This window comes from Castanea sativa, chromosome 4, assembly GCF_040712315.1.
Source record: "Castanea sativa cultivar Marrone di Chiusa Pesio chromosome 4, ASM4071231v1".
Classification (NCBI taxonomy): domain Eukaryota; kingdom Viridiplantae; phylum Streptophyta; class Magnoliopsida; order Fagales; family Fagaceae; genus Castanea; species Castanea sativa.
Genome location: NC_134016.1, coordinates 50,704,051 through 50,729,015, shown reverse-complemented (window position 1 = coordinate 50,729,015; position 24,965 = coordinate 50,704,051). Strand labels below are relative to the sequence as shown.

Genomic DNA, 24,965 nt, shown 5'->3' with positions numbered 1-24,965 from the left:
ATTCCAATTAACCTAGTGAGCAGTAGCCGTATAAGAAGAATAGAGCTTTCTTGTCTTGTGGGTGAGAAAGAGTTAAGTTGTAATTGGAATTTGGGTCTCTTAAGAGTGTTCTTGTGTACTATTATATTTCCTTATTTTTTATAGTGAAATTTCTTCGTCGTCGCCGTGGAGATAGACAGTTTGCCGAACTATGTAAATTCTTGTGTTCTTTGTGTGTGCTTGTTATTTAATTTCCGCTTATTTGCTATTATTGATTTGAGTCATGGGGTGCTATCTACACAATAGATGATGATGATGATGATGATATAAGAGCAAATAAACCTTGTCAAATACTCAAAAGTTACCTTCCAATGCTCTTAATCCTATAGCTATAAGAATAATATTTTATGGCAATTGGGGTTCATTCTTTTTATGCATTTCATTTGGAATTTCTTGTTAAATATTAGGGTCCATTGGAATTTCTTGTTAAATATTAGGGTCCATCCCTTGATAAGAAACTTAGGTCTCTTTTGGATGTAAAAAGAGTATAAAGTCTTCAAATTTCCAAAGCAACTTGTGGTACAAGCAAAAAAATGCAAAGCAACAACATGCCGTTAACAACATTCAATTTGTGGTGATTCTTGATAATTCTCTTTTGGTGCTCCATTTAATCTTCCATCAAGCAAAATTTCCAATCAGCTGCCTGAAGTGGCTGTGGATAAGCATGTGCCTAATTTTCTTGTGGAAGCAATTCTTTCTTCCAAAAAACACCCATACAACAAATAATCAGTTACAGACAAAGTTTAACTACAAAATTGGTTATAGGTTAAGACTACAAAATTGATTGTAACTTAAAACTATAACATTACTCAATATCTTTTTATTGAAGGTGAATTTTGACAAATCTACAATTGAATTACATCTTCTTTTTACGTCCTTTATGCTTGCAAAATTTCTAAAAAATTAAAAATCAATAGCTATACCATTAACAAATTGTTTAAATTGCATGTTTTGTAGTTTAAAATTATGCATAAAATTTAAGCTTATAAATAATATAGTAAACAATATCCGATTAACACAAAATTTGACATGTGTATTAAGAGCATAAATAACATGTAATTTAACTGTTAAAATTTTAAAATATATAGTAATATTTATTTTATTGAGTAAGATTGTGTTTTTAGGCTACAACCAATTTTATAGCTAAACTCTGTCCATTAAATATTTAATAAACTTAAGATCCAATAAATTAGTTCCAAATTGGTAAAACTTCTCCATTACTAATAGGTTATGGTTTCAGAATTTGTACTAACTTAAAATTAATTTCAATATTTCCTTTTTGTTACTATTTTTTTTTATTGCCAATGAGATCTTATACTACTCAAAGCTTATTATGTTTTAGTGGGTGCACATGGTTAAAAGAGAGAGAGAAATAGGGGAAAGAATTTTTCTTATATTTCTATATGTTTTTATGTACAAATAAAGACCTATATTTATCGGCACACTTAAAAGCGATGAAGAAAATATACGAGTGTTGTACAAATAATAATATTGGGTCCTTTGGGTCGACAATTAACCAAACTAATATTCTAATAACACACACTAAATATATCCATGCAAAAGCATCCTCAAAAAAAAAAAAGATATATCCATGCAAAATGCTTAATTTAGCTGGCGAAATATATATATATATATATATATATATATATATATATATATATATATATATATATATATCTCACAAGTAACTGCAAAATCTATTTTAAGGTTGTAGTATCATGTTAAGATATCAAATTGTAGCTTTGGATAATGGGATTCTTATATCTTGTGGTAGATCAAAATATTTAAACTGGAATAAAGAGGAAGATGAGAAGTCCCAAAGTATTGTACTCCACCCTTAATTGGAGCATATTAGTAGTGTTTTCATTTCATTTTATTATGAGAATGGATCTTCTTGTTTTCTAAATGTGATTTATATACGTGCCTTGATTGCGTTAACTTCATTCTACAAATCAGTGAGTGCAAAACTACAAAGGGAATATATATGTTAGATATGTTATAGTCAAGTTCTCTTTATTAAATAAACCCATTGTAATTTCTCAAAAAAAAAAAAAATTCATTGTAACACAAATATTTAATATCAAATTATGGCTGTTCAAAGACTTTTATATTGTGGACGTAAGCCATCAAACCGAACTACAAAAACTTTTATATTCGTTCTATTTTTTATATTTCCGCTCATCATTCAATTACCCACTATCACACAACAACTTTAACAATATACATCACAATATAGAGCATGGAAGGAGCTCGAAGCTCGTAGCATGGGACCCTAATGACTGAATTTTGGCTCAATTCAGTGTCACATGAAATTGTGGTGGTTCAATACAGACATATACATATTCGCATTGCATTCACACGAAATGAGAACGATCACTCTTTTGAAGTCCCATTTGGGTCCCAATTTATAGCGTATATTTTTCGTATCTTACCTAAAAAATGTTAACGTCTTGGAAGAATCATCATTGCCGTTGTTTTCACAGGGAAATTATAGTGAGAAATTGAGTTGATTTGGTGTGGACACGACAAGACAATATAGGAATGGACCAAATCATGTTACTGCCCATATCTTATCTTATTATGGCACAGTGTACAATGGATTTAAATGACAAGTGCATCGAGCTTCAAAACAAAAAAAGAAAAAGAAAATCACATGTGCATTCAGATTATCTCTTTATTTGATTGAAAACAATGGCAATGAAAATTAATCGTGTTTTGGAAGACATAATGATCATATTAGCATATATGTGTGTATATATATATATATATATATATATATATATATATATATATATATATATATATATATATGTGTGTGTGTGTGTGTATCAGATTAATAAATACTAAATGATACCATGAACCTTGGATTCCATTCCAAGTATTAATTAATCCCCTTAAAATATTATATACTACAACAAAGGAAAAGAAAAAAGAAAAGAAAAAGAAAGACATGCATAAATGTCATGCATTGGAGATGGTATCTCATGACAAGAGCAGCTCAATATACTTTGAGATCTAAGACAATAAATTTAAGTGAATTTATTTAAATATTAATTCATTTAATAATCATTAGTCTTTTTTTTTTTTTGCAATTCAAAGTTTTTATTATTTAGGTTTTATATAGTTAATCCACTTGAAATTATATTATGACAAGAAGATAATAAATTTTAAAGTTTAATTAGAACGATAAAATCTATTTTATTAAAAGCATTGTAGCAACTTCACTTAATAATATAATCTACCATGTACGAGAATGATTTACAAAAATTAAAACCTCAAGTTGTTAGGAAATATAAATTGTCAATGATTATTAGGCACATTCATAACAAAAAAAAATTTCAATATTTTTTTAGTGAAACTATTTAAGGTTTCAATTGGTTTGAATTTTTATTGACTCAATATTTTGAAGGTCTTCTTAGTGGTGGGGGAAAAATAAAAAAACCCACCTATATATTTTTTTCTTAAAAAAAAAATCCAATTATCATTCTACAATTTTGAGATTTTTGGGTACAATTTTGAGGGTCTTTTTGTTTATGTGATAAGGAGTCATAAGATCCTTTCTAAATTTTGGGGGGAAAAGGGGTTCTTAGGCCAGGCCTTGAGCTGGCATGTCCCATGACACCACTCTCTTACAACATAAGAGACTCACATATATTATAAGAGAAATGTCATGTAAGAGACTCACATATATTATAAGAGAAAGGTCTCGTGTGATCATTTCATATATAATTTTCTAACAATGTAAATGACACATTGTTTCATATATTAATCTAACCATGTAAAAGACATTTGCAAAATAATTAGGAATCTACTACTTTTTTAAAACTTGACTTTCATAAACTCAAGTTCCATAAAAAAATAGCCACTAATTTTTTATGTAACTAGAGTTCCATAAAAAATAACACAGCAAATTTGCAGGTTATTTTTTCAAAAGACTCAAGTTCCCAGAACTCAAGTTACATGGCAAACTCGAGTTTCACAAACTCGAGCTCTAAAAGAATGGTAAATCTATATATATTTCCAAAGCAGTAATAGATTCCTACATTTTTTGTCAAATAGTGGTATTTGGCAATTTGGGCCAACAACTTACAACAGCAAACGACAAACACAACAAAAGGACCAGCGTCCTTCTCAAGAGCACCCTCCAAGCAAGGAGGGCAAGAACCAACGCCAAAAGACCCCACAAAATTATAGCTCAACGACCATTTTACAAAACAATGAGCCGCACCATTTGCAACTCTAGAGACCCCACTAAAAGATACGTAAGGAAAATATCTTGAACAATATTCCTAATTCTACAAGGAACAGTAGAATCTGAAAGGCATAAAGCCTGATAGCAAATGAGTGAGTCTCCCTCCAAAACAATTGAGCCAATATCAATTTTATGGGATGAAGATCTAATTTGTTGTTGATTTTATAGGTTAAAATGGCCAAAAAAATAGAAGCCCACATGCCATGTCAATGTTAATTTTTTTTAAAAAAATGGACTTATTAAAAACAGAAAAACAAAAGCCCAAAAATAAAAGCATGCTCTATCTAATAATTTATTGATGAAAATTTTGGGTTAAGCATTATCTAGAATCTCTAATTCGACAATAATAAATTTTATCAATTGAGTTAATTAGATTTCATTAAAATCATAAAATTTTGTAGTACTCTTTGTCTTAGTCAAAACTCACAAGCGACAAAGTAAAACTTTTTGCTTTTTGAGCACAGCCACAAAGTAAAATTATTGTAGTCTAATATACTTTATCTAGAACCGCAGCCTCAACAATGACATCGGAGCTAATTGGTTTACTTCTTTTTTTTCTTTGTTGATAAAAAAGCTTTGGTTTTATTTATTTAATTTTATTTTATTTTTATAAAAGAAGCTTTGGTTTTCAATAGCACGTGATTGACTAACTTCTTCTCAAAAAAAAAAAAAAAAAAGTGATTGACTAACTAACAAATTAATATGCAATAATCATCACATTATTATAATCAAATATCAATATGCAATAAAAAAAACAATTACATATATATATATATATATATATATATATATATATATATATATATATATATATATATATATATATATCTATATCTTTGAATTTCAAGTAAATATGTGATAGGAATTGAATGCATAATCATCGCATTATTATCTACCTATTGATTTTAGTCGAATGAAACTGACATTTTTATTCTTGTTTGTTGAGATTAATAATGGTATTTTTTCTTGAGAAACAATTAATAATGGTATGTTAAAAAGGGAAGCATGATGGAAAACATTTTTAATTTTGTTTGTTGAGATTAATAATGTTAGATTTTCCCTTTTTTAAAGGTTTGATTATGTATTTAATATTCTAATCCCTAACTTTTACTTCATGTTTCAAAATGATCTTCATCCATTGAAATGTTCCATTTTGGCCCTTATACTTTTAAGTTTGGGTAAAAAAGGTCCCAACCATTAACTCTTATTCTAAATTTCTCCATCTCCAAATAGATATAAGAATAAAAAGAGTAAACAAGTATTTGAATAAGTAATCTCTTCCCTCCTTTGCTGCTATCAAAATCCATGAAATTTCGTTGAGCAATCTCAGTCTCAACTCAAAATCATAGCAAGAATAAATGGCAAGGACCTTTTTGACAAAAAATTAAAAGTATAAGGACTGAAATAAAAAATAAATAAATAAATAAAGGATAGGGACCATTTTGAAACATGAAAAAAAAGAAAAGAAAAAAAGATGCAGACTAAATATGTAATTAAACCTTCTTTTTTTTTAGAATTTAATATTGATTTATGCTTTTGGTTTTACTAATTTTCATATGCCATAAAATCTTATGATTCTCAGTTCAATTCTGAAGACTTCTTTTCATTCGAAGTAAGATCCTGATTTGTAACAACCTTACTTTTATCTGATAATGAAATGAAATGCTACATGCATTTGATGCTGCAGAACACAAGTGCACCTCACACAATATTAAGCTCACCTCTGCTTTGGCTAAAAAATTCAACAAAAGAGATTCTTCCCACTAAAATTTTTACTCCCTTGGTTTTGGATGAAGAAACGCCAACAATGGAATCTTGAGTAGGATTGAGAACATTGAATCAACTAATTAATGAAAAAAGAATCATTTACAGATTGAATGGGGGAATTTACTCGAGGGTAAGATCACCTAATTATATGTACAAACTATGTACACAGACTTCTCATCCAAAAAATAGAAGAAGAAGATGCATGTACAGGTACTACAGATATCTAACCATCTGAAGAGGAGAAAATGAACAAAGCAATTTAGTTGCTGGCATCAAAGTATTTTGGGTCTGAAGGAAAATGATATTCCACATGTAACTGCAATGTAAAAACAACAACAACAACAACAATTGTCATAAGGACATGCTAAAAGAAACATTCAACCTGACATATATGTATGTATAGTCAAGAGCATTTGCTGTGACTCTTTATTCATATTTAACTCTCAATAAATTTTTATTGAATTAATATTTTAAAAATTCCACTTTTTTTAATATATGGATAGTGGGGAAGAGGGAAGAAGAGATTCAACCACATACATCAATCACCACAAAAGATGTTACGACCACTATCAATTGAACTTTGTTCTTATTTTATGTTAATCAGATGTTAATTACTATTCAACCCATAATCTCATGTTCTATGTATAATTTTAAAACACAAAAAACTTGAAATTTAAAAATTTTATAGATGAGATAACCATTCATCACTAATCATCTTAGAATTTTGCAAGAATAAAGTACAGTGGTGGATTTTTAATATACATATCTAATAAAATATTGGTTGGTGTAGCATTATTAAAAGTTGCACTAAGTATATTTGAACCTAATCCTATATATAAATGTATATATGTATGTTTGTATGTACGTATATATGCATGTATGTATATATATAGTACCTTGCCCTCATCAGCATCTGTATGGCGTTGGGGGAAGACCACCCTCAAATCATTATACAAGTAGAAGCGTCGCTCTACTTCGACACTCATATTCTTCATTTGGCGCTTTTGGACTGACCTTGAACATTTCTTAGGTAAAGGGCAACAAATACGGAGCTGCAGAGCATAACGCAGAACACCAGTACCAGTGGCATTGTCATTGATCTTTGGAGGGCTGTGTTCAGATTGGCTTTCAGTTATGTGATTTCTATTTGATGGAAAATTGTCCTCCCTGCCAGTCTTTTTATTTATACCACTGTTAAATCCACTACAATGCAAGGTCACAGCATCAAACCCATTTGAATTAGCATCACTGTTGCTAAGCTGCATAGTATAACTAGTGTTTTGGATCAACGAGGGCTTGGCATCATTTTTCGAGTCAGGACCTTTAGGTCTTCCATTCACAGACACAGATGTTGGTGCAGAAGGTGCTAGAGAGATCTTTTGCCGCAGGAATGTCTTTCATTTTAATCAATGTGAAGAAGGAAAGGATCGTCATAAGAATGTTAAGTCACAAATAATAAATAAGTTTAGAAAGAAAAGGCATATTCCACATAAAATTTGAAATGAAATTTTAGATTCAGGTTTTCACCCTTTGTTTTCTCTTGACAAAGAAAAGAGAACTCCTCGATTCTGCAACCATGAGGATGCAGATCTATATTATAGTCTAAGCATAATTTTATGATTAATGAAAAAATGCAGAGAGTGGGCTATTTATGGTATGGAAAATTTCAGGTAGAGATCTGCTCAGGATCAATGACATTAGTGATACATCATATATCCTTTGTTAAATTACGAAATATGACATGACTTTATTCAAATCCACGTAAAAATTCCAAATACCTGTCAATATAGTTGTTACTTAAACCCTATGAAGCACGGGTGCGGGTGCGGGTGCGGGACTCGGCAATTTTTGAAAAAGGTGGGTGCGGGTGCGGCGGGACTCGGCAATTAAAAAATTATTAAAAATATTTTTATTTATATTTTCTATATATTTTTACTATTAAAATATTCTTAAAAAACATATTACTAATTTATTATGCCTTGATTCACAAAACAAAGAAAGAAAAAAAGTAAGAAACACAAAACACAACACAAAACCAAAAAGAAAACACAAAAGAAGCAACAAATATTCAAAATAAAATTAAGAAAGGATAGATTTAGGGTTTTTGGGTCTCATTTAGAGCCGATTTCGGCTGTTGAAGCATGATTTTCGGCCTGTTTCGGCCATTTCGGGCATGTTTCGGCCGTTTCGGTCGCCGGCCGATACGGCCCGATATGGCCGAAACAGCCGAAACAGACCGATTCTGGCCGAATCGGCCCGAATCTGCTCGAATCGGCGCCGCGTCGGCGCGAGTCGGCTGGAAAAAAAACGAAAACACGTGCCCGACGCGGCACCGACGCGTGAGCAGCGGCGTCCCTCGCGCGTCGCCGCGTCGCGCCGCGTCGGACGCGGGTGCGGCACCTCCGGTGCCGCGTCCGTGCTTCCTAGCTTAAACCATATGAAGATAATGGAAAAATTCAATAGTAACTGAGTAGAAATCACATTGCAATTTTTTTGTTTGTTTGTTTGTATTGGAAACTACCTTGGTACCAGCTGGCATGTCACTCAAATCATAATTGCATAAGAAGGTGTGGATGGGTGTCTTTTCCGGGTTGCTGAGAACCTGCCATAAACAATTCAGTTCAACAGTTTATGATGGTTTCTCTTAAGCTGTACTGTCATCAGATATCGTCCATTCTATGCATTAATGCGCAAATAACATAAAGAAGTCATGATGGTAATCAATTCTCTTATAGTTCGAATCTCATGTGAATAGCCATTGTCTTTTATGAAATACATGGACACAAGTAGCTTGGCAATATATCTTGCTGGCAGACAGTTTTGGGACCAATTCTTGCAAATAAAATCCTTGTGTAAGAAACTTCAATTTGGTGGGACACAAACAAAATAAGTGAGTTGCATTTAATCATATAGAAGTTCAAGCATTGGCCACAAAGAAGCTGACAGCATACTCAATACCTTTACAATCTATAGACTCAGAGCCATGCTAACCAGCCCATGTATTGTAATCAAGCAAGTCCTACATGTGTCAGCCTCAATTAGAAATCTTCGAAACCTCTATGCCTAGGTATCCATGTTCATTTCCTTCTGAGAGACTTTGTTCTTCATGCGCGGTTTTTACATACTATTTCCATTTGATAACTGTTTTTCACACATAGAAGTCAGAGCTCCATGCAGAATTGACAAAGGTTTTTTTTAGGGGGGGGGGGGAGCAGAATTGGAGGGATGAGAAAGTAATTTTCACGTCATTAAACAACGAAATTTCAGATGTAACCTAGGATTATGGTGGGACTTAATACAAACCTAAACCCAATGTTTCCAACACCGAGACTAAAAGTTCCCCGCCCTCTCTGCTGCCAATTATAAATATAATTGTAACTTTCTGCCAGATTAGGAACATATAGCTCAAAACAAAGAGATCAAAACTCTCTATGCCACATTGTCAACTATTTCCAATTTCCTAATAAATCATAGAGTATCAAAACTATTTTAATGATAAGGAGCAATTGAACCTAATTTCAACGCATTACTCGGAAATTATAACATTTTGAGGGCTAGCCACTTACTAGCTGTATACATCCTCTGATTGGTATACGTAGGCGGCTCTTTTCTGCTCGTGGTTCATCAATGTTAGGGCTCCTTTTCATTTTTGTGCTTCTGCACTTGTTTGCCGCTTTATTAGCAGCAAGATCAATTGTTGAATAATACAACAAATAGTTATCTCCTTCCACACTTGTTACTGCAAACGGAAGTTTTTGTGATTTTGGTGAGAAGTTCCCTCCAGTAACATTCAGAACAGCAAGGAAACCATCGATCTTCTGAAATTATAAATGAAAAACAAGGAACTAAAATTATAAACAGATAATGCTAAGTTATAAAGTATAGTAAGTCTAATATGAATCAAATGCAGAAATAAGGCCATATATTACAAGACTGAAGGTACCGTAGCCAACCTGACTAATTTTTCCAGATAATAACCGACCAGACAACAGAGACTCCTCAAATGAACCAACCAAAGACCTTCTAACCGGCTGTCCACTCAAAGATCTAACCAATTTCACATGGGTAAATTCAGAATCCTGACCCCAATGCTGTCCCATGCCAGTGGTGTTCTGAGGAATAAACAGGTCAAACTTCTTCTGCAAATTATCAAAATCTTGTGATGATTTACTTGGCACCCTAAAATAGTTTTTCTCAGAAGATAAACAGCCTAATACAGTTCCGTCAAGTGACTGTTCCATGTCCTTTAAAGTTATAATGCCATCATCTATCTCTGTTGTATTAACCTTACATCCTCCTGCAGATTTCACTCTTTCATGGAATTTTGGACCAAGGGGAGACAAAGACAAGGGAGGTGATATCCCCTTTTTTGTATTTGGAACTATGGCTATTGCCCCAGTTTTGGACTGGACCTTGGTTGATTCTACCAGGTAATTAAGCTCAGGAGATGGTATAAAATTATTATGACATTGTGGCTCCTGATTTTCTAGCAACGGACCATCAGTGAGTAAAGTGGAGTTTGCTCCACAATTATCATCCAGTGAATTCTTCCACTGGGGGAAGCATGACAGAGACCAGATTGGAGAACTGAAATAATCAGAGTCGCCTTTATGAGCTCTCTTATGCTCTTGTGACATGGAAAAATTATAAGGATCATTATCACTACTGAAATTACTTTGATAAACACCACTGCCAATGTCTTGAGAATCACCATTGAATTGATCAGGTAGAAGCATTCCATTCAGAGGTGACAATAACCGCTTCCTGGCCACTGACCCAGTGGTCTCACTTAGATTATTATTGACACTAGCCACAGTAGAACATTGGTTTCCACCAAGCACATCAATAGGAGAATTTACAGCCCTTGATTCAAAACCAACAATCCTAGGAACAGGTTTCTGAATTTTCCTTTCACTTTTACCAGGAAACCAGCCATGTTGTTCCATAGAATTAATCTTCAACTTATGCATGCTGCTTCTACTGTCTTTATGCATGTTTAAACAATCCAGCTCCTTTGGAAGGTCCACAATAGTTCTCCTTTGAGCCTCTCCAGAAGAGGCGCATGGAATATCCACTTGCATTCGATTTGCTCCATGCATCCCACTCAAGTCACAACTTCTCATGCCAACAATTCTAGGTTGACTTTGCACAAATGTGCTCAGTGATGCTGCCACTTCCTCAGCAATACTGCCAGAGGACACTTGAGGAAAGCCCATTCTACAGTTGAGTATATTTTTCTTCTGAATATTCAAGATGGTCTTCTTTTACTTCTCCTTCCTACTTCTACACTCATGTATCAACTTCTACTTTCAAGTTCCAGTTAACAGCTACAATCAAGTTGCCTGAAGCTACCGATGCCAACAAAGAAAATAAAACTTCACATTTCCTTATCCCCACTAATAAAATAAGCAAACTTTGACAAATTTGATTTCATTTCTAGGATACCTGTGATGGAGACTATGAAATCTATTTACCAAATGCATCTGATTTCAATCATAGCATTTTGATCAGATTGTATAGATTGGTCAAAAAACCAGGAATCCCAAAAGTACACTTGGGAATCTACATTTTGCCTCCATGCCCGGAAGCAAAGAGCAAAGTTTTGTTCATGGCTTTCCAAATATCAATGCACCATGCTGCAATAATAGTCAAAAGGAAATCAAGTCCGTAAGTTTATACCGATAGACAAAACAAAGACAGCATGAGAAAAACTTAAGCAACTTCACTATCTATTTTTAAAAGATGGATACAGAAACTGACATCTTCTTTACCTTATATCCATGATTACAAAGATGATTTAATAGAACTACAATAGTAATCACATAATTTTACATAAATGCTAAATGATATTTATTAGAAGCAATTGTTCATCATGCATTTACTATTAATAGGAAAATCATCAAATTTGATCAGTTTGGATTCATAAAATGCAACACCCATCTACTAGACTACTATCTCTAAACCAACAACAAATTGTGAAACACTTCAACATAATGGCTGTTCAACAACAACGTGACTATCTGAAAACACATTTCATAGCAACCTCAACAAACGAAACCCAGATCCCAACAATGCTCCTGACACAAACACCAACCACAAAGAAAATTAATTGAATCATGCCATTAAAGAACCTGATCCTCCCCTTTTCAAGGTACCTTTAAACCAATGTAAATAACAAATATCCAACCAACTCCTGCCAGAATCTCCTTCAGGTCCTTTTGATTGGTTAGTAACTGTAATAAACAACAAAAAAATAAATGTTCATTTTTTTCAAACTAACACCCTGCCCCCAGTCCCCACCCACTTAACTAAGGTTATTACAACTATTAGTTTTCACTTTGAGTTGTTCATTTCTCTGAAACCAGAACAAGAAGAAGGATAAGACCCAGTTTCCATTTCCCTTCTTTTCTTAAATTTCTCCCCAACCAAACAGATTGCAACATTAAACAAACCATAACCATAAATTCGCTACTTAACCAAATAATGTCCATGACATCAAAGCTGCTTAATTTTCATTCACAAAAACAACAAAAGGGGGTGTCTTTGTGAAATTAAAAAAAAAAAAAAATACGCACCCGTAAAGCTTGCGATCATACATAAACATAAACAATTATCAAGCAAAATCAAAAACCCATTTCTCTCTCTCTTTGTTGCTAGTCTAAAGTTTTCAACTTTTCTTCTTCTTCCTTCTCTTTCCAGTCTCTTCTGTTCCGATTGAAGTTCCTCTCATTTCCATATCTCTCTCTCTCTCTCTCTCTCTCTATCTCTATCTTTATCTAAAACTCTGTGCGTTTGTTTCTTTATATGCAATGAATGAATGTTCAATGTTTTATTGGTATTGGGTATTGATGGATGATTTGTTATTATAATATAAGCCTTCCAAAATTGAAAATTTAAATGAAAGAAAATGGTGGGTCATGATTGTTTTTCCTTAGCTAGAATTTTCTGGCTGGCTGCGTTCGAAGTTTGAGTACCACACTTTGCTATGGGAAACATACATGTCCCCATATGACAACATGCGTTTCTATTTATTGTCCCAAGTTGCGGCTCTCTTTTCTTCTTTTAACATTTTCCCTGTCCACGTCAATCTCTTTTAAAGGCCATTAGTTCACTTGCCCTTGCCTTCACCTAAAAACAACAACATGTAAGTAATGTTAATGTACCCCTCTTTACCTGTCTTCTCTATTACTTTTACTTTTTTTTTTTACTTGTTGGAGAATCAAGAAAAGGAAAAAATTACTTTGTGGGTGAAAATTGCACTAACATGAATGTTAGGATATCTACTAGGTATGATTGCTTTTAGTTGAAAATGACAGTTTGTCTCTACTGTCAATTTTTTATGTACCATTTTCCGCTTTCTTGAAAGGATCATTTATATAAAAAAAAAGGTATTTTTTATACTTTTTGACAGATTATTGTTAAATATAACAAACTTATCCAATATGAGTATATATGGAATTTCAAGAGTCTAAGGTGTGAACAACTAAAGGTGATACGGTTTTTAGTTGACTCAATTTGTAAAAATCAACAATTAATTAGTATCTTGGATAACGATATGCATTTATATCTTATCATATTATTTTAAGGGTGGCAATTTATCTTCATAAAAAAAATGTAGCAATTTATCCCACATGAATAAAGCTAAACCCAAAGTTAAAGAATATAAAAAATAAAGTATATTCAATTTTAAGTCGGTATAAATATTCAGTTAGACAAGAAATAAACAAGTGTCTTGAAACTTATTTAATTTTTTTTGTTAAGAAAAAAGTCATGTAACTTGGTGGCATTGCCTAGTCTTTCTCATACGGAGAACAAAAGTTCGAATTCCCCTTTTCCACTCATTGTAAATTGAGAGGGGATAAATGGAGTAATAATTAATGACTAGTTATTATTTTAAATCAGAAAACAAGAATTGTTATATACTAGAATTAATATTGAAAAGCAATTGTTCTCAATATAAATATAAATATATATATATATATATATATGTTGCTTTTTTCTTTTCTTTTTTTGTATAAGCAACATAAATGTGTTGAAAAGCAATCCATCAATTCAGACCAATGCCTCGTTCAACTTGCAGGGTATAACTATTAATACCAGAAAGCAAGCGATCCACCAACCCGGTGCGACCCTTTGGTTGAGCCACCCTTTTTCTTGGTGGAATTTAATGAAAAAGTACAACATGATGGACCTAGACACTTGAACTATTAAACTATTTAGGTTCCAAAACATTGAACCAAGTTCTTTTTAATCATGTGTGCAAGCTTTCCTTTAGGTATAAGCAAAACACCTAAATGATTGTGTTTTTTCCACCGTTGATGGATAGGGCTTAGTGTGTTGCTAATGAAAGATTAATTACATTCATTTCGAATTAAAATCATAAAATAAAAGTCAAATTATAAGGTTACTTGTACCGTACTAAGTAATTGAGTCCATCTTTAACAAGCAGGGTTGTAATGCATCGATTGTATACATCCCTCTTATTTGTGTATGCCCCAGAATCATATGAGATCCGCACGCCAAGAGGGAGGATACATATATGTAATGCATGAGATAATTTCCCTCCTAAAGGAAAACTCCCAAAGTTAGGTATTTATCTAGCTTATCATCAAATCATTAGTTTATTAAAACAAGGTGCTGAACATAAAACTTCCTTCTTGAATTTTGAACACTTCAATTGCACTGATAGTTATGGCAACTTACAGCAAACGTTGCTTGACAATAAGTGAGTTGCGTTACATCAGAAAATAGACATGTTTGCAGAAACATAGTATGCAAGGAATTAAAAGACAAAAAAAAGAAGTCCTAGGCTAGATGAGGCAACTTAGAGATCCAAACTAAACCTTTGTATTTGTATAAATTCCAGCAATACATGGTTAATGGTGCATAAAAGGTTGAGGAGCACAACATCAGCACCTGGTGCACACACTAGCTAGAGATCAGCTTTTCAAGAGCCAAGTTTTCATCACCACCAACAGCTTCCAGAGCACTTCTCACATGAGGTTCAGCAAAGCCCATCTCCACAAGTTTTTGTACCTGCAGCTTATCAAGTTGCCATTGATTAAGAAAAATTACAAGTTGCAAATGCATTGGTTCAATTCAAAAGAAAACTACAGATAAAAGTACCAACACGTGTAATACTAAAAGCGAAATTCCACATCCAAAACCTTTTTCACTCATGAATATACTGACAGAAACTCACACAAGTATATGCCTTCTCCATCCCATAAAAATATTTAGTGAGAGAGAGAGAGAGAGAGAGCACCACACCTTTTCCTCAACTCCAAGAGATGATGCCTTCGCAAAAGATTCTGTCCAGTAACGAGCAGTGCCAAGAAAGGTTTGATATTCCCTAATGTACTGCATTGTCCACATACAGACTAATTTAGAATGGGACGAGAACCTAGCAAAACTAAGAAGCATTAAGGCAAGACTGACAACAACGAATTAGCCACTGAATATTAGATACCTGTTGTGCTACCACGGCATCTTGAGGGTCATCAGGTTCAGGGGCAGAGAGCAGTGCTTGTACTGAAAGAAGTGCTGTCTTCAGAGTTAATGCTGGACTCCATTGGTCCTTCAAAATGTCAAGGCAAATTGCTCCACTTTGACTGCTGATATTGGGGTGCCTTAACAGGTAAACATCAAGGATAAGTTATCCAGGCATTAATCATCTTGGATATGCACTGGGGAGCTGGATAATACACTCCAAGAAAGATAGAAAAAGGAAATAGAAAGTTGCAGTAGATAACATCAACTAGCACCAAGGACTCAAGTTTCACTTGAAATTGATGATTATCAAGTTCGACGCCAGCCTAACCACAGATTTAGATACTAAACTACAACAGATACAGAGTTTTACATCTTTTTTTCTTGTTTTGAACATGTATTAGCAACAATTAACTGCAAATTTGCAAAGAAGCACTGTACACTATCTTAGTATTAGCATTAGAAAAAAAATTTTGATAGCTGAGTTTTTTAAAAAACACACACAAAATGCATGGATGCATTTGAGATCCACACTGACTGGCACAAAGCAATGGATCATAAACCAATTTAAGGATCATTCACAAAGAGAGAGAGAGATGTTCTACATTGGGAGTGGTTCTACGTAGCCCATCTAAGAACTACATGTGCCAATTCTCAAAACTTGTATTATCTTCGATAAACCTTTGATACAGTACTTTAATGCAGTACATGAGGTTACTCAATTAGATTCAAATGCATAGCTGCATTGAATTGTCATTGAAAAAGATAAACATTATTTGTCTTTTATAGGTCAATGCAACCATATATTTGAATTTAATTGGAAAACCGAATGTAATGGACCTAAGGCACTATACCTAAGTTTTATCCTATAATATTCTATTCCTGGTTTACACAACCAAAATTGTACTCTCCTTTCATAAGTAATAAAAATTCTAAGAGATGAGATTAAAAATTTGTACAACAGGGTGTGAGTATTACATCCTTCCAAGAGATTACAAATGAAAATTTATTGGAGCAGTGATTCCAAGAAAGAATTTCAATGGACACTGCCCAAAGCATGTAGACAATTGAAAACAAAGAAAGTAGGAAAATGGATAAAAGAGTTCCCATTAAGATTTTTGTAATTCAAGGTGCACAGCCAACATGCAGTTTGTTTTGGTGCTTCCTTGGTTCTTTCTTCCATATCAATGGTAGATCTAGATGTCTAAAATTAAGTTACAGAAAATGGAAAAACCCACACAGACAAATCATTATCATATATGGTCGTGCATATTTACTGTTCAGTAATGCATGAGATCCTAGTATCTATACTAAAGAAAATAGCACACAGTCACAAACACACACACACACATACACACACACACACACACACACCCTTACTAAATGGAATAACTTGACAATTTTCTTCAACCTCTGCAAGCTCCATGAAGATATAGAAGCAGAAATATAGTAATTAAAAGCTGACATTCCAATCAAATGTATTGCTCTATTTATTAATCTCATTCGGTTTATTGAGTATAGATGTTAAACCATGGCATAAATAAAATATTCAACATCTAAATCCTAGGGTTTCCAATTTTCTTTAGCTTGTTGTAGAACAATTTCCAAAAGCACCATTCACTTCATTTAATCAAATACCCATCATTGTAACATTCCATAACATTACATGGACAAGCTTGTTTGAGAAAAAAAAAATTGCATATAAAACCAAGTGCCACCAAATGAATCAAGAAAAAAACTATAAATATTGAACAGAGAAGATCAAACCACATAATAATTTCCTACCAAACTTTGGTTGCAAACTGCATTTTTGGAGGCTCAAAGGGGTACCCATCTGCGAAAAGAAACCCACCATCGGCACAATGCAAAGTTAATAAGCAAGTCCCACATCCTCCTCCATCATTAAAACACAACTAACAAATAGTCAAACATTATCTTAAAAAATAATCAATCCCAAAACTTTTAAAAACTTGTACCCTACACCTGTACATTTAGATGAGCTTATTTGGTGTTTATTGCATTCTTATCTAGGTGAAACTAAAGCTCAAAAACTAAAAACCCCACAAAGCAAACTCAAAATTCTGTCTTTACCCTCAACACATATCAAACCACAAAGACCAAAAAATATACATATGACAAATTTACACCTCTTTTTTTTTTTTTTTTTTTACAATTACCCCCAAATCACACACTAATTACACAATCCACAGCCAAATTAAAGCTTCAACCTTTACAAACCCCACAAACCCAGGTCAAAATTTCTCACTTTGCCCACTAACCTAACCTGAACAACAAACAAAAAAAACGACCCCGTTTATGAAAACAAACCCTAAAAAAAAATTACATTACAAAATTGACAAAAAATTGAAAATTTACACAGAACCAAAAAAAAAAAAAAAAAAAAATTGGGAAATTGGGACCTGGCAAAGAGATATCGATTTGGAAAGTACCCCCTTCATAAGGAGTACCAATGGGTCCAGGAATGGTTCCAACAAGACGAGCAAGATTGTCGCTTTTTGGGCTCACTTTGATTCCTGATGCTGCCATGTCTCTGCTACATTCTTGTAGCTCCTTTTGCACTCTTCCAAAGTCTATCATCTTCAACCAAAAAATCAGTCTCTCTCTCTCTCTCTCTCTCTCTCTTTCTTTCTTTCTTTCTTTCTAGCTTTTTCTTTCAAGCAATACTAATAAACACACAGAGCAAGACAGGGAGAGTCACACAGAGAGTCACAGTTTTTAAACTTTTTTTTAAATGAATAAAAAAAACTAATAATAAAGATAAAAACTTTTTTGTGCTACAATCTCAGTCCCACTGTGATGCTTTTGCTTTTGCTTTTGCTTTTGGATTGGAGAGAGAGTGGGTGTGAAGGAATTTCGTTTTCAATAGGTGGGAGAGAGAGATACAGTGGAGTAAGGAACATAGAACATGGTGGGGTTGCTTTTTTTTTGGGTGAATCTGAACCGTTCTGGAGAGTAAAAGTTGACTCATTTTTTGATCATCAACTCCGATTTGGCGCCAGATTATTATTATTATTATTATTACTATTATATTGATAGCTACGTTGTACATGACATCCTCGTCCATCAGCATTGGAGTACTCTTCGTCTTTCATGGAAAATTCTTGTGCCACGTTACGTTACGGGGTGTTTGGGAGAGTAGTTTGAGTTATGTTGTTTTGATATTTTTGATATATGTAAGTGAAAAAGTGTATGAAAAAAGTGTGTAATGTTGTTCAAAATGTAAAAAAAATTACTAAAATTAATCTACCAAACAGGTTATAAGTAGCACAACATTAGTCATAACTCGCTCATGTAGCGAGTTGTGGTTGGTGGAGGGGTGTCTCCACCTAGATTCATCACACCTCTCCACCAACCACAACTCACCACATGGGTGAGTTGTGACCAATGTTGTGCCACTTTGCGTAGCACAAGAATTACTCTACTCTTCATAGTCAGTTTGATTACTTTAGTTTACTACTCAGCCAAGTTTCACATTTATCTAATTACAAAACTTAAATACGGTACTTTAGGTACTGTTCGTTAGATTTCTCTCTTAAAATTCAGTTATGTAATTATATAAGTAAAAAAATATACTTCCATCTCACGAGGAATAATTCACATGGCAAAATCTTAAAAGGTAAATATAAGGAACGGCACCTAAGTATTGTATCTAAATCTTACCCTTCATTTAATACATTTTAGTTAAGAATATTGTTCGAGGTGTTTGTTATCGACAACTATAAAACCCCCCATGGGTTTAATGTCCAATTATGAAACGCTTAGAAAAAAAAAAAAAAAGGTGTTTGTTACAACAACCATAAAACCCCCCATGGGTTTAATGTTCAATTATGAAACCCTTAGAAAAAAAGGAGGTGTTTATTACTGAAAACTATAAAACCGCCATGGGTTTAATGTCCAATTATGAAACCCTTAGACAAAAAGGATGAATCGAAATTATATAGCTGATCTAGTGGATAAACCAGGATTGCAGAAACAAAAATAGCAATTGGAGCAAAGAATGTGATTGCATTATAAGGTCGCAATTGAATAGATCGAGTAAGTTCAAATTGACATAACATGAATACTATTAATCTAAACGCTACTTAAAGAAGAATAACTCTAGTACAACTGAAAAAGTTTTATTTTTTAATTATCTTATATGGCAGACTATAATTAGTTGTAAGTTATTTTCACATTGATTCATTATTTTTTTCCCATTACTTACTGTTTGTCAATTGATAATTTATGTTTTTTTTTTATGTGGTTTTTGAATTTTTGTTTAAATATTATAAATTTATAAATAAACTTTTGATTATCACCTTACATCTTTTGCCGAATAATTATCACCTTATTTAAAATTTTGAATATATGTTGTCTATACACACACACACACATATATCCAATTAAAAATATAAGAAAGAAAATATTAACAATGAAATGTGCTATCTTTATTTCAATTGAAATTGAGGGATTTTATTTCCATGCGTTTTGTCTTCAAACAATCACTTTACTCTATAAATTTCATGACTTCGAAGTTTCTTTAATAGCCAAAACTTTGTTTCTTTTCTTATTTGGAAGCTTCTTTGTATTTTTCTGTGCATTATTGATTGTGTTAATTTAGATTATGAAACTGTCAAAATCACAAATTGTATTTTCTTTGGATTGTAAACTCTTGTATTAATAATTATTAAAGTTACTTATAGGATGGATAACTCAATCTTTAAAGCAATTCAAAGAATGTAAAACTATCTTAAAAGCGAAGCATGAAACAATCCCTTTATTGTAATTTTGAACATTATTAAAAATTATATGAACTAAATTGACACAATTGATGGTTTATAAATGAAATTAAAAATTTCTTATCAAAGGAAAAAAAAACAAATGAAATTTTAAATTTAAGTGCATATGACTTCTTTCTTCTTCTTCTTTTTTCACTTTTGATATTTCCACACAAAAGCTTAAGCAATAAGCCCTCATTGCAGGCCTTTTTTGTGTATCTATTGAAAGAAGCTTCTTGTTATTGGAGTAGAATTGGGTTAGGATTATGCATCCTTTTGATGCACTGCAGCAAATATTGTTATAAATATTTGATGTGATGAGATTTTTTGTATTTCGTAGAACTTGTAGTCACAGTTTTCTAGAGCAAATAACTTCGTTCTACACCAAGTTCCAATTAATTGATGAAATGCACACTAATACGAATGTTTTTGTTGCATGGTTCTTGGTTTGTTTAGTTTGAATCAATTCATTTTATGACCTTTGTTTGACATTTGATTATTCTGGGTAGTAGGTTTGGAGTGATTTAGATTGACCTTCAATGGCTGACAAGGATTTTGCAGAATAGAATAGATTTCACCTGCTTTGCATATTCCTAATTCTGGATAATGTAATGTATGCTTAAAAAATAGATTATTAAGCTGCCTCAGTGCTCACAGAGTCACAGTCACAGTGCATTTTGCTTGGACCATTCTACAAGGCTAAAAGTCAATACGTGTGGAAAAAAATACCCAACCTTTGTGCATCATATTTCATGCTTTTGGGTCTTTACAGATCAGCCATTTAATAGCTTTGGCCACATTACCTTGCCGACATCAATAGACCATTGGAAAACATGACTCTCAGACCTTTTATTTATTAGACAAAATATACAAAAGGTTGCATCAAATAAAAGGGTATTGACAACCCTCTTTAAATTTATCATTAAAAAAAAATCCATGATCACATTGAGCACTCAACTACACACACACACGCACACACACAAAAAAAACCTATGCAGCAAGAGCATGCGCAACAATGATACAAGGGGTCCAATTCCAATTCAACTCTAATCGATGTATGAGTTTAAACGAAGAAGATGTGGAGTGTTTGAGATATTTTAGCAACTTCCCAATCCACACATCAATGCTCTTCTCAATTCTCACTCCTTCCACCTTTTTTTTCAACCATCTTACACATTGAAACCAAAGGTGAAAAAAAAAAAAATGAAAGAAAGAACTGTGATGGGCAGCTCCATTTTATTAATTGAATACACAAGAAAATAGATATATGGATAACTATAGTAGAAGCAATAGTACAAACTATTTCACACTCTAAACAGCATAGTTTGTTGAAAGGAACGCAATTTAAAAGGAAGTAAAATAATAATAATTAAGAGCAATGGTACATAGTTACTCTTCTTGAAGGAGGGGGCTGACAGATTGCAAAGAAGACCATTGCTAAGACCAAAACCAACACCAACCCTAGCAGCATTTCATCACTAGAGTGTGAGCAGCAAGACCCCATTTTCACTTTTGGATGTCCTTACACAATCTCTCTCAAATTCTATGTTTAATGACCAAAAGTGAAGGTAGCTATAAAGAACAATGGACTACAATAATTCAAGAGCCTTAAGTGGTTGTTAAGACTCGGACTCTCCTATCCACAGAGCTGTTAACAACAAATGGGAAGCTGACACTTCAATTCCAAATGTGGTTCTTTTACTTGCTTTAGTTTTTTTTTTACTTATTTTGGTCCGTCTAATTGCTTGTGGCTATGATTTGATAGTAAAAAGTTCATAAATTATATATGTACTTATTTGGTAACAGAACAATAGATTATACATATATATTCCTTCTCAGAAAACAAAGAAAAAAAAAAAAAGTATACATGTACTTTGAGGCCCAGCCTACTATTTTATTTTTATTTTAGAGACAAACACACAAATAGGCCCAACCCACCTGGTCCAGAGGGCCTTTAATTCCTGTGCCGAAACAGTTATAGAATCTGTGTAGAGGACCATTATTAAATGACAATTTTGCCGTGCAAACACAACTTGATCTGTAACAGTCCAAAATAGAAGCAACCAACACAGAATTGGGACCATACTGTAGAGGTACTTGGTGTTGGACTTGTTTGAACCACTTGTCAAGAGCAAGTCAGAAGGGCCTAAAACTTGTAGCCTAACAACTTATATGAATCCATGTACTTCGGAAATGTTAACTAGCACCGACCAATGCTTGTTAAGATGTAAAAAAGACAAAAAAATGTTAGAAAAAAGTAAAAAAAAAAAACCAAACAGTTTGTATTTTTTGAAAATACGTGTGGGTGAAAAAGTGTGTGAAAATACGTACGTGTGGGTGAAAAAGTGTGTGAAAATATGTGTTATGTTGTTTAAAAACTGAAAATGTTGCTTAAAATGTCATACTAAAAGACCCCTATAAATCTGAAAAAATGAGATACGGCTGTAAAAAAAACTAAAAAATTATCAGAAGAAATTCAAAAAAGTTGTCGTTAATGGGCACCACACAACCATACTGACATGTTGTGTGGTTGGCCTAAAATCTACCACTCATTCCTTTAGGACATGTTGGTCCTATAGGGCATGTCATAATAGTGGTGGGCATTTTATTTTGAAAGAGAGAATATAAATGAATAATTACCCTAGCTATTAAGGGAATTGAATTGTGTGACAACATTCCTCTAATATTAGGGGGGCTTGAGCTTTCTTAAAAGCTGGGGCTTGTTTTAGAAACTCCACCTACTTTGAATAACATTAATCCTTAACTTTATAACAACGAAAGGTTGAGGTTCCTTTTGCTTAATTACTAATCGACTTGCAGGTAACTTTAACTTTCCAAATGATTGCATGGGGTCACAGGGGTGATCATAAATTGTTTATGGGTGAGGGGTTGTGGGGGACTCGTAGACCCAATAAAAATAGAAAATTATCTTATGAAGCGACTACACGAAGATACTGCGGAATTTACATATTTGTGGATACAAATACAATTAATCTTATGAAGCGATTTTGTAAAATCATCATCTCATAACATGTGAAACCTGCACATTTATAGTTTTTAGATACCATAAAATGATGGTAATGGTATTATGAAACTGTTCCATAAGATGCTGCCTTGGAGACAAGGGAAATAATTGAGTATTATGGGGGTAAGTTGACAAGTTATGTGTATGTCAAGCTTTTGGTACAGGGAGATAGATATGCATTTAAGAGAGAGAAAGAGAGAGGTCAGCACATTAAAGAGGAGACAGGTGAGAGTAGTAATAGCAATGGAATCGTAGTATTAAATTTCAAAGCATTCAAACTATATAAACGTGTTGTGAGAAGTTTTGACACACTAGAAAAAAATTGACTAGTGTTTGTTGAAATTGATCAATCTGCTTTGCTTTTCCCCCAAAAATCAAACACACAAGTCATAATAATGGCGTTCGCATTTCTTCAACCGTTAATTCATGCAAAGTCATTCTTATTGCCTTTTAAATCACGCCATTTTTAGTAGCTTACTTTGACATTTGGATTATCTTGTCACCTATAATATTCTTCATAGGGTGCCTTTATAAACTAGGCTTGGCTTTTGCTTAAAACTTCGAATAAGCCACAAGGAAAGTTGGGAAAGCAAATATATTTTAATAGAAACGGTCCTCTAAATCTAATCCCAGAGTCAACAACTTTTTAAGGGGGAAGAATGGTGTATCACTCAATAAATTATAGCAATAAAAAATAGGGTTAAAAAAAAAAAAGTTACCTTCTCTTTTTATTATTGTCCACTAATGACTCTATCCATGTGAAAGAATATAAGCATCCTTACAATAAAAGAGCCAAGTAAAGGATCAAAGTATCTTCTTTTTTTTTTTTTTTTTGGAGAGAAGGATCAATGTACTTTTAATTTAAGATTTTATTTTAAAAAACTATGTTTGGAGTCTTGAGAATTTTTTCCTCATTCAATAAGTGAGAGAGAGAGACCTTTGAACATAAGTTTCTCCTATGAAAATCTCTAGACAATATTACTAAATCAAAAGGATTTTAATGAGAATTCTCTAAAGGTTGAATAAGAGATTTGAGGTTTAATCTCCGTCTACATAAAAAATTGATTGGTGTCTTAACCTAATAATAAAGAGCTATCATTAGGAGCGGATGCCATAAATTAAAAATCTCTCAAAAAAAAAAAAAAAACTACAGGATGCAAATATTGTGCATATAGTGCCCAAAGAAAGAAAAATGTTAAATCACAAATTACATTATCTAAGTTAGACATATTTTCATATTCACCACTAGAATTTCAACATTTTACAATTTAAACCCGTTTGGTAACGTTGTTATAGTAACATTGTTTATATTTTTTGAAAATAAATGTTGATGAAAAAGTGTGTAGAAATACATGTAATATTATTTAAAATTTAAAATTTAAAAATTATTTCTCAAAATCTCATACCAAATAGTCCTCCGGTCTTTTAGCTTTGGTTTTGTTTTTAGTGTTGTCCTTTTGTCTATCTCCGTCCAAACTTTGCCATTAATAAGTCCACCAAAACTACATCACTTTGCTAAAATAGATAATTTCTTTTATATGATAAATCATTGATTAATTTATGTCCAAATATGAAAAATGATGTGGCCTAAAACTGGCCTTCAACCGCTAAATGC

General features: G+C 32.9%; 2 protein-coding genes across 2 annotated transcripts; both read right to left on the bottom strand.

Annotated features, from left to right (window-relative positions):
• Positions 1 to 6,114: 6,114 nt before the first annotated feature.
• On the bottom strand, positions 6,115 to 12,864 carry LOC142631656 (uncharacterized). Its single transcript, XM_075805882.1, has 7 exons — positions 12,634 to 12,864; positions 11,504 to 11,694; positions 10,012 to 11,406; positions 9,625 to 9,876; positions 8,580 to 8,660; positions 6,955 to 7,452; positions 6,115 to 6,374 (listed from the first exon to the last, which is right to left on the bottom strand). Exons 3-7 carry the CDS (start codon positions 11,272 to 11,274, stop codon positions 6,318 to 6,320), a joined length of 2,151 nt encoding a protein of 716 aa, XP_075661997.1. The 5' UTR covers positions 11,275 to 11,406; positions 11,504 to 11,694; positions 12,634 to 12,864; the 3' UTR covers positions 6,115 to 6,317.
• A 1,832-nt stretch (positions 12,865 to 14,696) lies between these two features.
• LOC142631496 (ubiquitin-conjugating enzyme E2 27) lies at positions 14,697 to 18,401 on the bottom strand. The gene is made up of 5 exons (XM_075805665.1): positions 17,968 to 18,401; positions 17,333 to 17,381; positions 15,528 to 15,687; positions 15,329 to 15,418; positions 14,697 to 15,094 (listed from the first exon to the last, which is right to left on the bottom strand). The coding sequence occupies exons 1-5, from the start codon at positions 18,143 to 18,145 to the stop codon at positions 14,987 to 14,989; spliced, it is 585 nt and encodes a 194-aa protein (XP_075661780.1). The 5' UTR covers positions 18,146 to 18,401; the 3' UTR covers positions 14,697 to 14,986.
• Between the last annotated feature and the right edge of the window lie 6,564 nt (positions 18,402 to 24,965).